This window comes from Lepidothrix coronata, unplaced genomic scaffold (genome assembly GCF_001604755.1).
Source record: "Lepidothrix coronata isolate B3197 unplaced genomic scaffold, Lepidothrix_coronata-1.0 Scaffold194, whole genome shotgun sequence".
In the NCBI taxonomy this organism is placed as follows: Eukaryota; Metazoa; Chordata; class Aves; order Passeriformes; family Pipridae; genus Lepidothrix; species Lepidothrix coronata.
The window spans coordinates 435459-449685 of NW_016690374.1; the positions used below are offsets into that span (position 1 = coordinate 435459).

General features: G+C 41.2%; 1 protein-coding gene across 1 annotated transcript in view; it reads left to right on the forward strand.

The window, feature by feature from the left end:
* The first annotated feature begins 493 nt into the window (after positions 1-493).
* Positions 494-14227, forward strand: part of CRYL1 (crystallin lambda 1) — a 48549-nt gene continuing 34815 nt past the window's right edge. Inside the window, exons 1-3 of the mRNA XM_017831657.1 lie at positions 494-605; positions 3011-3118; positions 11210-11336. Coding sequence (XP_017687146.1) covers positions 574-605; positions 3011-3118; positions 11210-11336 — 267 coding nt within the window. The 5' untranslated portion in view covers positions 494-573. The remainder of the gene's footprint in view (positions 606-3010; positions 3119-11209; positions 11337-14227) is intronic.

Genomic DNA, 14227 nt, shown 5'->3' on the forward strand with positions numbered 1-14227 from the left:
GAGCACGCCAACAAGAACAGTACATGTTACAGAGCAGCTTGAAGAGTTGACATTGTAACGTCACATTTTGGCACAACTTTAAAAAGATTTTGTACGAAAATCAAGGACAGCAAAAAAGAAAATTAATTCAGAATTAGAAGATAAAGCATTTTTAAGAATAATAAAGCCTTGCTTAATGTGAAAAAAGCATGGAATTTCTTTCAAATTTGAACTTTGAAATTAATTTGTGCCTTTGTCAAAAGCAATGGGGTTGGATGCACTCTAGTACTGCCGCTGGCCTCTCAAGGGGGAAGAGGTGAGCTGGTCTCGGCTCAGATGAGAGCTGGCGGTGCGGGAGGATCGGGGACAGCTCTCCGTGCCCGTGTGGGGACGGGGGGGGGACACCCGGCTGCTGGAGGCGGGAGCTGTGCCCGGGCCCGCCCCGCCCCTGGGCGGGGCCGCGGCGCGCGGGGCCAATGGGCGGCCGTGACCTGGCGCGCGGGGGTGGGTCGGGCGCGCGCAGGGCAGAGGTGTCCCCGGCGGCGGTGCCGGCTGCGCGTGCTGCTGCCAATTCCGCGTCTCCCGGTCCCAGCCATGGAGCACTCGCAGGTTGCCATCATCGGCAGGTAACGCCTCTCCTCTCTCGCAGGTGGGGAAAGCGCCCGGCAGCGCTCGCCGCCTTTGGGGACGGATGCCCGCGGCGTGCGAAGGGGCTCGGACGCCGTCCCGGCACGGCCCGGCCTGCGGCGTGGTGGGTTTGGGGACTCAGTGGCGGGTACGGCCCTGCCTCAGATGTCACCGCTGCTGCCGGCGTGGGATGTGTCGGGGAGATGCTGGGTCGAGGCAGTCGGTGGGTTTTGGCCAGCTGCGGGGTCGTACTGCTCCTGGATCTCGGGAACCAGGCGGTGATGCACCTGTTGGGCTCCTTAGAGTGCCTTTGCTTAACGCCCCGACAGCCCCGTGCTACTATAAAACAAACACCAAAAAAACATACACAGCATCTCTACCGAAGTAAGTCATCCTTTAAGTGTGAAAGACTGGTGGCCTTTTTTATTGCAATGCTTTGTGTGCATAACTGCAAGAGGAGTGGAGAAATCCAAGCACAGCTTTAATGTCCTGTTTGTCAACTGTGTCAAGAAACTTCTAAGTTCCTCTAAGACGCTCCTGAAGTAATGCTTAATTGCCACAAGATACAGCAATATTTCTGGCTTGTGTGGGAATGCATTGTTTCATCCTCTCATTGTGAGCTGAACCTGAAGTTCTTGAATGATGATCTGGAGGGGAGAGAAAACATGTGCCAGACAGTAGCAGTCCTCTGTACCTTGGTGTAGAAGTGTGGGCTGCAGCAAACTTCACTAGCAAGACCACTTGAAGCCTCAAGACATGAGTCTCATTGCTGTTGTGTGACACTGACAAAAGTGGCTCTTACTGTTGGCACTTTGTAAACTTTTGTTCTCCATGAGTGTGTGTGAAGGGTTGGGAAAGCTGGGCTCTTGCTCGCTGTGGCTGCTGTGGCACTGTTGCAGTGAAGGCAGAAAATGTGTTTCTGGTAGCACCCACAGAAGTTATGTGAGCAGATCTGGTCCTTAAGACTGTCTATCACTGGACTCAAAATGACAGTACTTAAAGTTTCAAAAAGCACTGTCTTGGGGTCAAATATGCTAACATCAGGTTGTAATGATGTGGTTGTGTACAATGATGTAAGAGTGCAGGACTGATACCTACCATTGATTTATTTTGTGTTCTCTGTAATTCAAAAGAAAAAAAGCCCACGATCCTAAAAACCTGTATTGAAATAAACTTTTTTTTCCTGTTGTTTATCAAACACTCTTTTAAGGAAACTTAAGAGTGCAATCTAGAGAGATGATGCAAGTTTATAAAGATACCGGCAGCTCGGATTTACTTGCTTAAGGCTTAAGTGATCCAAGTTTTATAAATACTTGTTAGCCAGGAGACTACAGTAGCTTACAAACTTTGACCATACCTTACCTGTTCCATAAGTCTGTTCTGTAGCTTGCCTGAGAACTGATGAAGTCTGGACTTACTACAATGAAGTTTTGTGTTTTTACTTTCAAATGGTGTGTTTTTAGTGAGACTTTACTGTCTGTTTAACAAGACTAAATGCAAAACTTGACTTTTTTTTTTTTTGGTCCCAATTATTTCCACTTATTCTTGCTATTTCCTGAAACTTCCTGTTTTGATCCTTTTTTTAAATGTATACTTAAACCAAAGGCTAAACATGTTCTTGTTTTCTCTTCCTTCTTTTCTCATCTGTCCTGCTGCTTTATCTTTGACTTTTGTTCCCGTTTTAATCTTTTATTGATGCCCTAGCGGCCTTACATTTTCCAGTTGCCAGAGATCACTTAAGTTTATTGTTGCAAATAAGCTGATCTTGAAAATGACAGGAAATGCATGTAATTATCAAAAAACCCACTGTAACAGTCATGGATATGGAGTTCTGATCTTGTCTCTATTATGGAATTTTTTTTTTAATTTTTTAATTTTTTTTTTGTGATCTCAGGTTACTTAAGCTTGTGACACTGTGATTTGGGGCTTTCATTTGAAAAGGCTGATGCCTGCTATACATCTAACTAAGTTAAAACCTGCATTGCTTCAAGAGACATGATAAAATTGTCAGTTACTACAAGTTTCCTCTATGTAGTGCTCAGTAATGTGTTTTCACCAAAAGATGTAGGCAGGCTGTTCCTGTGTGTATCCAGCATGTTGAAGTGCTTCATCTAAAAATAAAGGTAGTGCTAGAAGTGGCTAGATGGAAAAGTAATATCAAACCCATGGTTAGGTGAGGTTTTTTTCCCGTTTCATGTGCGTATGGTACTTTCCGAATTGCTGAGGGCCTGTGACTTCAGTAGCTGTTAGAGATATTTATTTTTTTTTGATATCAACTTATTTTTTAGTCAAATATTGAAAAGTCCAAGCTCTTTTTTCCTTTTTGCGGTGCTTGCAAGACCTTCTTCCTCCAAATAAGTGCCGTTTTATGAACTGGCTGATATTTATTTTTTTTTCTTTTCAGCGGACTCATTGGTCGCAGCTGGGCCATGGTATTTGCTGCTGGAGGCTTCAAAGTGAAACTTTATGATATTGCACAACAGCAGCTAACAAGCGCACTGGAAAATATTCGGTAGGTCACCTGGCTTGAAATGACTGGGGTTGTAATGAAGTTGTGGAATTGCTGTAACTATGAATGAATAGCCATATCTTATTATGGGAGCATAGATTTTAAGCTTTGAAGAAGGCTTTAATTTAGAAGTACAGGTCCTTTTAAGATCAGAACTGTGTTCCCAAGTGTCATTGACACTTGTGAAGAGAAATTTAATTCAAGAGCTTAAGTTTAAATTCATTTTTGTTTAATTATGCTTACCACCATTAGGTTATCTATAGGCTAAGTTTAAAATATACAAACATAAGAGGTTTTGCATAGAAAGGCAACAAAAACGCTTTCAAAGTTTAAGTAGGTTAAAATGGATTGCTGAGGAGCTCTGCTACAGTTATTAGTATTTTATAACTAGAGTTTTTTAAACTCTTAAAGTAATATTTTTGAGTCTTAGAAGAATAGGTTGCCACTTTCACCAAAGATACAACTACTAATCAGTTGTGGTTGAAGCTGGGAAGCATCTTTAGAGGGATAGCAAATTTGAGGGTGTGAGCATGAGATCACTCACGCTGGTTCAGGCCAACAGTCCTTTTCTCTTGCACTGTGGCTAAAGCCCCATGCTTTTCATATTACAAGAGCTACAAGTTCAAGTCTTGCCTGTCTGCACCCTGCCCCCAGCCTTCAGTGCCTAGAAGTTGTAACTCTTTAGTTAATGTATTAAGTAGCTCTTAACTAGATTTCTTCTAAGTGTTTCTCTAACTGTCCCTTGAACCCATATAAATCCTTCCATGGCCTCCTTGCCCAAGGACTTTGTGTTCTGCAGGTTTACTGCTCGCTGCATGAAGAGCTACTCCCTTTTGTTTGTTTTGAACCTGACACCTCAGTTGCTTTGATTGACCCCTAGTTCTTATGTTAGAAGGGACAGTATCTGGTTGGTCATATGCACCCTCTTCTTGCTGGTCCTCAAAATACTGCTTTTATATGCATGTGAGAGAGGGAGAGAGTGCATTTATCGAGTTGTTCTGTGCACAGCCTTATGTTGCTTTATCGGCATTTAATGCTAAAGTTCAGATTGCTTCACGATCAGCATCAGCCTAAATGCATCAAGTCTCCTTTCTGATGCATTGTAGTGACGTGTCAGCTGGTATGGGGTGTAAGGTGCACCTAAAAAGGGTTGTGGTGTGTTGCATCCTCATTTCTTTCTGTAACAAGGCTTAAAGCTAACAGAAATGACTTCAGGAGCCCCTTGTAGGCCAGTTCAGTTGTTGGAATTCAAAAGCAAAGCAGTATGTGATATCTAGTGAGATTTGCTAAAAAAGGCTTGATAACAAAAGAAGAGGAAAATCTATCTCTTACTTTATTTTTTCTTTCCAGGTAGATGTTAGTCAGACCAAACATCTCTATTGCATCCCTAGATGACAGACAGTTTTGGGTTTTTTCACAACTGCTGTCATAGTAATAGCCATGATAAGATTCTGGATTATTGTGGAGGTGGCAGTTTTACTAAACTATGTTACTAAACTGTGTTACTAAACTGTGTTACTAAACTATGTTACTAAACTGTGTTTACTAAACTTTATGTTACTAAAGACAGCATTTGCCCCTAATTTTTTCTTTTTCTAATAACAAAATCATGGAATGAGGATTTCAGCCTTCCAAGGTTTTCAGCTTGAAAAAGTAAAGCATAAAATGTCATGCATAATAGAACAGAGTACAATTTGAGTGGGTCTGTACTGTCCTGTGCCTGCATGTGCTGTAGTATAAGAGTTGACAGAATCAAAAATGGGTAAGGTTGGAAGGGAGCACTGGAGGTCATATAGCCCAACCTCCCTGCTCAAGCAAGGTTCCCTAGAGCATGTTACATCCAGACAGCTTTTGAATATCTCCAGGGAAGGAGATGCTGCAACCTGTCTGGACAACCTGTTCCAGTGCTTAGTCACCCTGACAGCAAAGAAGTGCTCCCTCATGTTCAGGTGGAACTTCTTGTATTCCAGTTTCTGCCCATTGCCTTTCATCGTATTGCTTGGCACCACTGAGAAGAGCCTGGCTCCATCCTCATGACAGTCTCCTTTCAGATGCTTATAGACATTGTTTAGGTCCCCTCTGTTGTCTCTTCTTGAGGCTGAACAGGCCCAACTCCTTCAGCATTTCCCTGTAAGAGACATGCTCCACTCCCTTAATCACCTTTGTCACCCTCCGCTGGACCTGCTCCAGGAGCTCCGTGTCTCTCTGGTACTGAGGAGCCTGGGCACTCTGCTGGCTCATGGACAGCTTGTTGTCCACCAGGACCCCCAGGTCCTTTTCCACAGAGATGCTTTCCATCAGGTCAGCCCCCAGCCTGTCACTGGTGCCTGGGGGTATTCCTCCCCAGGTGCAGGATCCTGCGTTTGCCTTTGTTGAACTTCCGCTCTGCCCATTTCTCTAGCCTACTGAGGTCCTTCTGAAGGGCAGCACAGCACTCTGGGGTATTGGCCTCTACTCCCAGCTTTGTGTTATCAGTGAACTCTGTGGAGGCATCTGCCCCTTCATCTAAGTCATTCATAAGTTCAAGGCAAGTTCAACTGAGTTCAAGGCAGGTTTTGCCTTTTACGTAAGGTGTTCTTAACTCAATTTATAATTAACTTGTGTATCTTGGCTGTTGTAACATTCTAGTTAGAAAACCGCGTCTCAGGACAACATAGTTTTTGTGATAAGAATACAAGCTATGCAGTTTCTTCAACCACTATTTTAATGATCACATCTATCAGAATATGGTCAAACTTGAACTTCTTTGCACTGATTTCATAGCACACAACCTGCAGCAAATCACACTGGGTGCTACCTCCATGAGAGCTGGAGCTTCAGTAGGTAATGAGGGCTCACAGGAGAACAGCAGCACCAATTGGAGCTGTCTGACAAAGCCAGCTGGTGACTGTTTCTCTGGACTTGCTGTGATTTGCTTTCCTTTTCCCCTCCAAATAGCTAATACTTTTGGGGAAGTTTTTAGGCTTAGAGGCTTTTGTGGTTTATTTTGTTTTAGTGTTACAATGTATTTAGCAGGAAGGTTTCCCAGCATGAACTTGTCAGTTCTGATGCCAAGATACCAAAAAGGTTAGATACCCTAACTCATTAGATGCATTAACAAGCGAACTTACTTAGGTCACTAGATTCGGAGACAGCATTAGGGTTGATATTCAGAGAGCAAGAAGTGACTTGTAATGAGTTGCAAACTCTGATCAGACTCTCCAGTATTCACAACACTGTGTTTACTGTGGAAAAACACGGCAACCTTAATTGCTTTTCCTGTTACGAAGTCTTTGCTCTCGTTGCAGCATCCAGTTTGTGAAGTGCCAGTGTAGACATCCTGGGAGTGCTGTGGCTGGAAAACAGTTTGTGTGTGTGATAGCTTCAGGACATCTCAGAACTTTGATTGGTTTTATGCATCGGCTCCTCTGTAGTCCTTTGCTTTGTGCCTCTTCAAAACTGTGTCAAAGGCAGATGTGCATCTGTCCCTCTTTAGTATACTGCTATTGCTATAGGTGAAGCGCATTTGACAGCTCTGGATCTCTCTTGTCTGGACATAAACATACATACTTTAGTGATTCAGCTTGTACTGCTGTTTCAAGAAGACTTCATGTGTGATGACTTTTCCATGGTGATGTGTTGTGTGTTTGCCTTTGGGAAAAGCAGGAAGAGGAAAGTGGTTGCTAATGCTTTCAGATAGCCAATTGCAACAGAGTGAAGTCTTGTGCTGTGTGCTAAGGACATGGCTGCAATTACCTCAGTCTCTGGTCATCCTAGGGACGAGCCTTTGAATAAAAAGCCATCCACTAGAGGTCAGTGGTGTACCGTTGTATGTACAAACTGGTCTGGTTTCTGCCTTAATGTATAAGTATCAGGGAACACTCTCTTCCTTTTCCCACACTTTTGTGGCAATCTAATAGCCTAGGGGAATACAAAGAGGGTTTAGCATTTAGAAGACTTAAAATTCATTTGTGAAACAAAACAACCAAAATGTCAATAAGTATATTGTCAAAAGGTGCCAAAGAACAGCATTTCCTGGGAAGGAAAGCCAAAATTAAAGTAAAGCACATATTCCCAATAACTATACTGATTTAAATAAATAGCTAACATGAAGATTGGTGATATTAAGAGGGAGATTTTTGTTGAGGAATAAACAAAAATCCAGCCTTAAGTTGCAAAAGATAAAGATGGTGGTTTTGCTGATCAATTAAGAAGTGTTATCAGTGCACAGTGTAGTGTGTAATGGCTTATGACAGAGAAGGAGAAATGACAGGATGGTTATCACTGGCAGAGAAGGAAAGATATGGAACAGGAGACAGGTGCTACAAACTTCTGTGAGAGCTTGAGGAATTAAAATAAAAGCTTGGTCTCTTAGTCTATGCCTCTAGGTTTTTTGAATCGAGGGTTACCAATCATGTACTGATACTGTGGAGTACCAGGGAGGATGAGACAAATGTTGTGTTGCATAGATGCTGAATAATAACTTGACCCCCTTCTTCAAAGAAGGAAATAATTCTGTTGTGGTCTCTTCAACCTTAAGTTTGTTTGGTTGGGTTTTCTTGGGTTTTGGTGTGGGTTTTTTTTAAGCAGTATATATATCCTGTGAACAAGAGTATGCTGGATTTGGGCAAGAGCAACTGGAAAATGGACTTCTGACAAATGAATAGTTAAGACTTGAATTATTGGCTCCTTATCTTGCCTCACAAGGTGTGAGGTAGCCTTGTGAGGAGTTTAGATACTCTAGTTTAGATGCACCATTTCTTTACAGATGAAGCACTGGCACCTTTAGTGTGCTAGAAACCTTTAGTGTGCTAGAAACCTTAAGTGTTGGGTGAAGTTTCTGCCTAGCAAGCTGTGGTGTATATACCCTGTGACCTTGGGAAATGGAGCTGAATATTCCTTCTTCTTATTCCTTGCCATGCAAATTGCTTAAGAGGTAGAAGTCTGTGCTTTTCAGCCATTCATTTGCTGTGTCAGTAAGAAACTAAATGGGGAATTCCTCCAGACACTTGATGGATTTCCTGCTGATTTCTGTGGCTTTGCCTAGGGAGGGGTGTGTGCTTGAGCACATTTTATTAATATTCTTTTTCTACCTTGAAGTGCTCTTAAACAAAACTTATGAAAAGGAATTTATGACTACTTTAGCTTTGGGTAGGAAAGGTCTAGGTTTTTGACTCTATACCCGTATTTGAGAAAAGAGGCAGAAGGATATTTATGGAACTCGTCATCACTTTTAGACTGCATAAATTGGTGAAAATAATTTTAGTGCCAAGTCTAAGGGACTTCAGGGAAGCAAACAGGACAGACCTGAGCAGTGTATAAAAAGCATATGACTCTTGGCTTGGTTTTCCAGTTAAGAATTAATTGATCCTTTTCAAAGCTCTTGTCCAATCTAAACGAAATGCAATGTCTAATGGTTTACTGAGGTGTGCTCTGCCTAAAAGAGTAAAAATTCATTGTCCATGATCATCCACAACAAAAATAAAGAGGAAGTATTAGAAGTTGCAGTACGGAAATGATTAGTTGGAGTTAATTGCTGAAGAGATTCATTGAAGAGGAGAAAGTTACTGCTGGTACGAGTTAGCACTGTGTGTGTGCATGCATGTGGATATTTGGTGGTGATAGTTTTGTTCTTTCCAATCTGGAATATAGGTGTATATTCTGGTTTGTAAGGTGTACTTCAACAGAACGTTAAACAGGGCCTCTGTTGATATCATACCTGCTCCCAAGTTATTTGAAATGCTTTGATTTTAATGTACAAAGTCCCTAGTGATCTGAAGGTATGTGATTTTTAGTGGGGCTAAAGGTTAGATGCCCTAACTCATTAGATGTGTTAACAAGTGAACTTGAACTTGCTCGGAGGTTAACTTATTGCTGCAAAGCTATTTTGTTTGCTGGGAAACAAATGTTCTCTTTTCTGATACTTGGTGTGGGAGAAAGGACATCAGAATGACTTGCAGAGCTGCGGGTGTTTATAACCTCTTAATAAAGCCATGATAAAACTAGTAGAGCCTGTATTTGCTCCATTTTCTTGGATACAGCACAACAACATGGATGCTGAAGTAAAATTCTGATTCTTTGGAATTTATTGGTAGATACAGTGAGCCAGTTCAAGCTAAAGATCTAAGGGCTCAGTGAATCTTGGCTGAGGTGTGACTTGCTTTTATATAGTTAAGTAGGAACTGGATTGCCTTTAAATAAATCCCAGCAAACTTTCATCCTCGACTTCAGAATACTATGGTCTAAATTCTCATTCTGAACTATATTCTCTTGGGGTGGAAAACAGGTACTTCCAATGTAAGACAAGATGGATTGCCTACTTGGATGTCTAAAAAAGATCAGACAAATGCACCTGAAACAGTTGTTCCTTCTCTAAAAGGGACCTGAAGATGATTGTCTCAGGTGTGCATTTTGTCAGAGTAGGTGAGGTGAATTGCACTCATTTTGTTTAGGACAGTCTGGAGGAGGAAGATTAATATTTTTATTTGATCTATGTCAACAATACTTGTTGAGAGGAAAGATTTCTAAATAAAAGGATGGTTTGACAAAGTGTGAGTGCATTATTACACATTGCTCAGCAGATGGTCTGAAAGGTGTAGAGAGAAAAAGAGGCAGTGTGATCTAAGTCCTCTCCCTTCTCAATTCACTTAAATGCTGCTTGAAAAGTGTAGACAACACCTCCCACAGCTTCATAAAGCAACTGAGATCTGGGATCCAGTTAGGATCACTGTCTGTGTGTTTAGGACTGCTGGTGGCTGCAGTGGTGTCATTGGCAGGGGATGAGAAAGGTCTGCCCCAGGGCGTAAGTGAAGGAGCTGGACTGGAGAAGTAGCCTGGGGCTGATGTTTTCCTGACCCTGGGACTGGGTACCTGTCCTGCTTCATAAGAACAGTGTCTGTCTCTGGCTGCTGTAGATTGTGACAAACATGTATCTCCTCTGAGGTCTCTAGGTACAAAAGTAAATTCAGTGTTACTGTCTGGACACTTGGAGGGGACTGGGCAGGTGTATTAAGGTCTGAGGTGTGACTGGGAGTGGAGATTATCTGGGCTGATATAATTAAGTTCTGCCCATTTAATGTGTTCTGTAAAGCCCCTAAAGAAGACTGTCATGTGTGCTTCAGTGCCATGGTCACTTAAGAAACACATGATGGATCACTGGTTATTTCTATATTCAGTTATGGTTTGTATAGAAAAAAAATACACTTGCACTACACAGTTTTTTTAATCACTACAACTTTTCTACCCTCTAACTGAGTGGCAAGGGCAGTTTATTTATCGTGTAAAAAGGCATCCAAAAAGAAGCCAATGCTTCAAAACTAGGTTGGTAGGGAGAATAAAGGGGTTTTTTTCCCTGCCGCTATTCATTAGTTCAATTTTCTCCTGTATTCAGGATGAGCAGTTTTTGCTGAATAATAACCAAAGGCTCCGAGGAATTCTGGCTTGAGGTAACTGAACAGATTTAAGCATGATAATGGCTACAGCAAAGACCTTTAGGTTGATTGCAATCAGACAGTTTAATCCCACTTAATTTCTGTGGAAATTGTTCCTCTAAGTGACTTATAATGGTTTTGAAAAAATGACTTGCTTGCTCTGGATGTTTGAGGGCTTCAGACTGTAGAGACTTTTACTGAGAAGGTAAAAGCAGTGTGTGTAAAAGTGAAGGTAAAAGCCCTAGTAGTGGTGTGTACTCAAACATTCATTTCAAGCTTTGGCCACTCAATTTAAGAAGTACTTGAATTTTTGGACATTTGCTCTGTTAGTTACATATTAAAAATCCCCTTGTAGTGATACAGGTTTTTTAGGAAGGACTCCTGACTGCATGGAATGTATTTATTTATTTCTATACAGTTAAAGAGCTGTTCCTACAAAGAGGCAATCCTGCATCTAGGAGTAGATCTTAGAGCTGCCTCTACTCGAAGAGAAGGAAAAGAAAACCTTATAAAAGGGGGAGCAAAGAGAAGCCACTGAAATTAACCTTTATATTTTTGAGTATGAATATATGCAGTGGCATTGCAAATAGCATAGTACTACTGGTTTGTTAAGAAGCTTTTTAAAAAATTAATGGTGGCTTAACAATTATAAAGTATTGAAATGTGTCTATGTTGTTTCTGTCAGCAAACAAATGAAAGAGTTGGAGAAGTCGGGAGTCCTGAAAGGATCTTCTAGTGCGGAACAGCAGTTTGCTCTCATTAGCGTTTGTACAGACCTGAAGGCAGCAGTAGAGGGTGCTACTTTCATTCAGGTAAGCAAAGATTTGCCAACTTCTAGCAAGCAGTTCAGAAAGATGATCAAAAGCTGTGCTATGTTCTTTCTAACCTTTATCCTGACATGGGAGATCATGCCTCTTTGCAGGATTTCCTACTCGAGACTTCTTGCAAGTTTCTTCTGAGTTATGCTGGGAGAGGCTGGCAATTAAGCTGAGAGGGAATTGCTGCTCTCCATGTATAAAAGACATTGTACCTGTTAGAAAGATGAATGTAAGATGCAGTTGGGCAGGAGATTCTTGGGGGAGAAATTATCTCTTAGGGAACACCACACATTCTAGAGCTGAAACTAAAAGATATTTCTTCCTGTCCTGGTACCTAGTGAAGGCAGGGAATATGACTGTCTGTGCTGACTTCTATTCTGACTGTGAAGGGAGTGCTGTAGCTAAACACAGGTATCTCAGTGTTAGAGTATTAAAAACAGGGTAGATATATAAGTTTGGAATGTGTGCTGCTAAGTAAAATTGGAATGGGAAACAAGCTGAAGTACTAGACCTGATAGTTTGTGGCTGCTTACCTATTAATATGCTCACTGGATTGGGCATAGTTTTGGGGATAAGTGAATCTGAGACCATTTCTGGGATAAAGTATGAATCAGTTTTCATTAGGATTGGCATCTTCTACCCTGCATCTTCTACCCTAGTATAGTTCCAGTGTCATACCATTAGCTGTCCCTACATGTATATGTGCTGCACCCCAGAGTTTACAAATTACATTCTTTCAGTAAATCCCATCGTCTGTTTAGCTCCAACACAACCCTAATATCAAATCAAACTGAAAGGGGATAGACTTCCAGACCTTCTCTTCCTCACAATTTAATGAGGTGGAGGGGAGAGAATGGGAGACAGGGCAAAGCTTCACATGGAAGTCAAGGTGTGAATGTACTCTAGATTTTTACAGTAGTATACTGTTTTGTGTTCACTTCCTTTTCTCTATATCATGAAACTATATACTGTTACCCCAGTATCTTACTCTTTCATCACTAATGAGCTCAGAACTTGTCAATTCGTATTGTTGTATTCACGTATGTATTGCCTATTTCTACTGAGTTTAATCTGCAAATTTATTGTCTCAGTTCTGTAAAGTCCTTCTGCAAATGTTTATGGTTGTAATAATGATGGCCAACCTAAATTTTATGAGCTAACTTTCAAGTCATTTATGAATGGATAAGGGCACAGATATTTGTGAAACAGCACTGCCCAGCATATTCCAGTGAGTAAGAACTGACTGTTCTTCCTATCCTCTGCTTACTCTCTCTGTACAAGTTACTGTCCATTAAAGGATCTTTTGTCTCACATGTGACCAGTTAACTTCATTGAAAGCTTTTAGTATTTTTTATTGTAATACTTCTGGGTGTTCACACGAACGGCATCAGCTACATGATACCTGTGGTTGTTGCTTCCTTCAAAAATTCTGCTAGATCTGTGAGTTGGGACTTCCCTCCATATTGTTGCTCTTTTCTTCTCTAATATTTCTTCTCTTTGATTCTGCTTCTAATTTATGTTATACTCATTTGGTGCTACCTTTTTCTCTTAACTTGCTTGATAAAGACATAAGGCTTACAGGCCTACTGGTGAGATCTTTCCTGAAGTTCCCTTGGAGGTTGCATCATGATTGCCACTCTTCTCTTTGGTACCAAAATACTGTACATTCAATTTTGTTTCAAGCGAGTGGTTGTATATCATTGTTACTATGTTGGGGATTTCAACCATATCAAAACATGCCCCAGTACCTTAGTTCTGGTTCCACCCTCCTCTATTCTATACCTTCAAATTCTTTCAATTTCAGAGAGACCCGGGGACTCTGCAAGAGTTAAGGCTTCAGTTTTCTACAAGGATTAGAATGGAAAACAGAACAGTTGCAAAGAAATCACTGTTCTGTGTGTATTTTCCAGATGATCCTTCTGTGCTGTCATCTTTTGGTCCTATTCATTCCTCTCTGTGCATTTTGAAGAAGGAAGAGAAAACATTTTCTTAAGTTATTTTATCTGTAAGGGGGTTCCTTATTTTCACAAATTAACAATCCTATGTGGCCATGTCCATTTGAGTACCACATCAACTTTGGGAAGGCTGCCTTTCTGGTTTCCAGTACTCATATAGTTCTTCTCATTTTCTTTTGCTCTTTCAAGCATTACTTACTACCTGGTTTATCTGTCTGGCATCTTTACTTTCTCTGTATGCTACCTGTAAGGATCTGATACTTCTTAATGCTAATTTTGCATCTCTTTAGCATCGTTACTTCTTTTTACCATCTTCTTTTGAAGTTGAACACAGATGTGGTGGAGTTCTTGGATCTTATTGCTCCAACAGAAATGTTTAGTCCAATGCCATTGGTCCTGTTAGAGAAGGTCTTTGGCAGTCGTATTTTTGAAAATGCCACTTCAGATTAAATCAAGGGCAGCATCCCTTCTCACCACCATCAGTTGATCTATGAAATGGGCATCGAACAAATGTTGCAAAATCAAAGTAATTTTGAGTTGGAAAGAACCAGTGGAAGTCATCTGGCCCAACCCTCTCACATCATCTTGCTCAGGATTTGTGCAGTTGAGTTTTGGATAAACACTTCTGGTCTCTTTGGGTAACTTGCTACAATGCTAATTACCCTCATTGTGCAACTTCTTTCCCAATATCAAATTGGAATTTTTCTTCTTGCAACTTCAGTCTCTTGCCTCTTGTCCTACCACACGGACCTCAGAGAGTCTGTGTGTTCCCTTCAGGTAGCTGAAGACAGCAGTGCTGTGTTGATAGTCTCTGAACAGTAACATTGTACCTCGAGCTGTTTGGTACTATTTTATGTTCCCTTAGCCCTCTTGATGTCTCCTAACATGTAGTTGTTATGTATATAAATAAAAATAAACTAAATTGCTGCA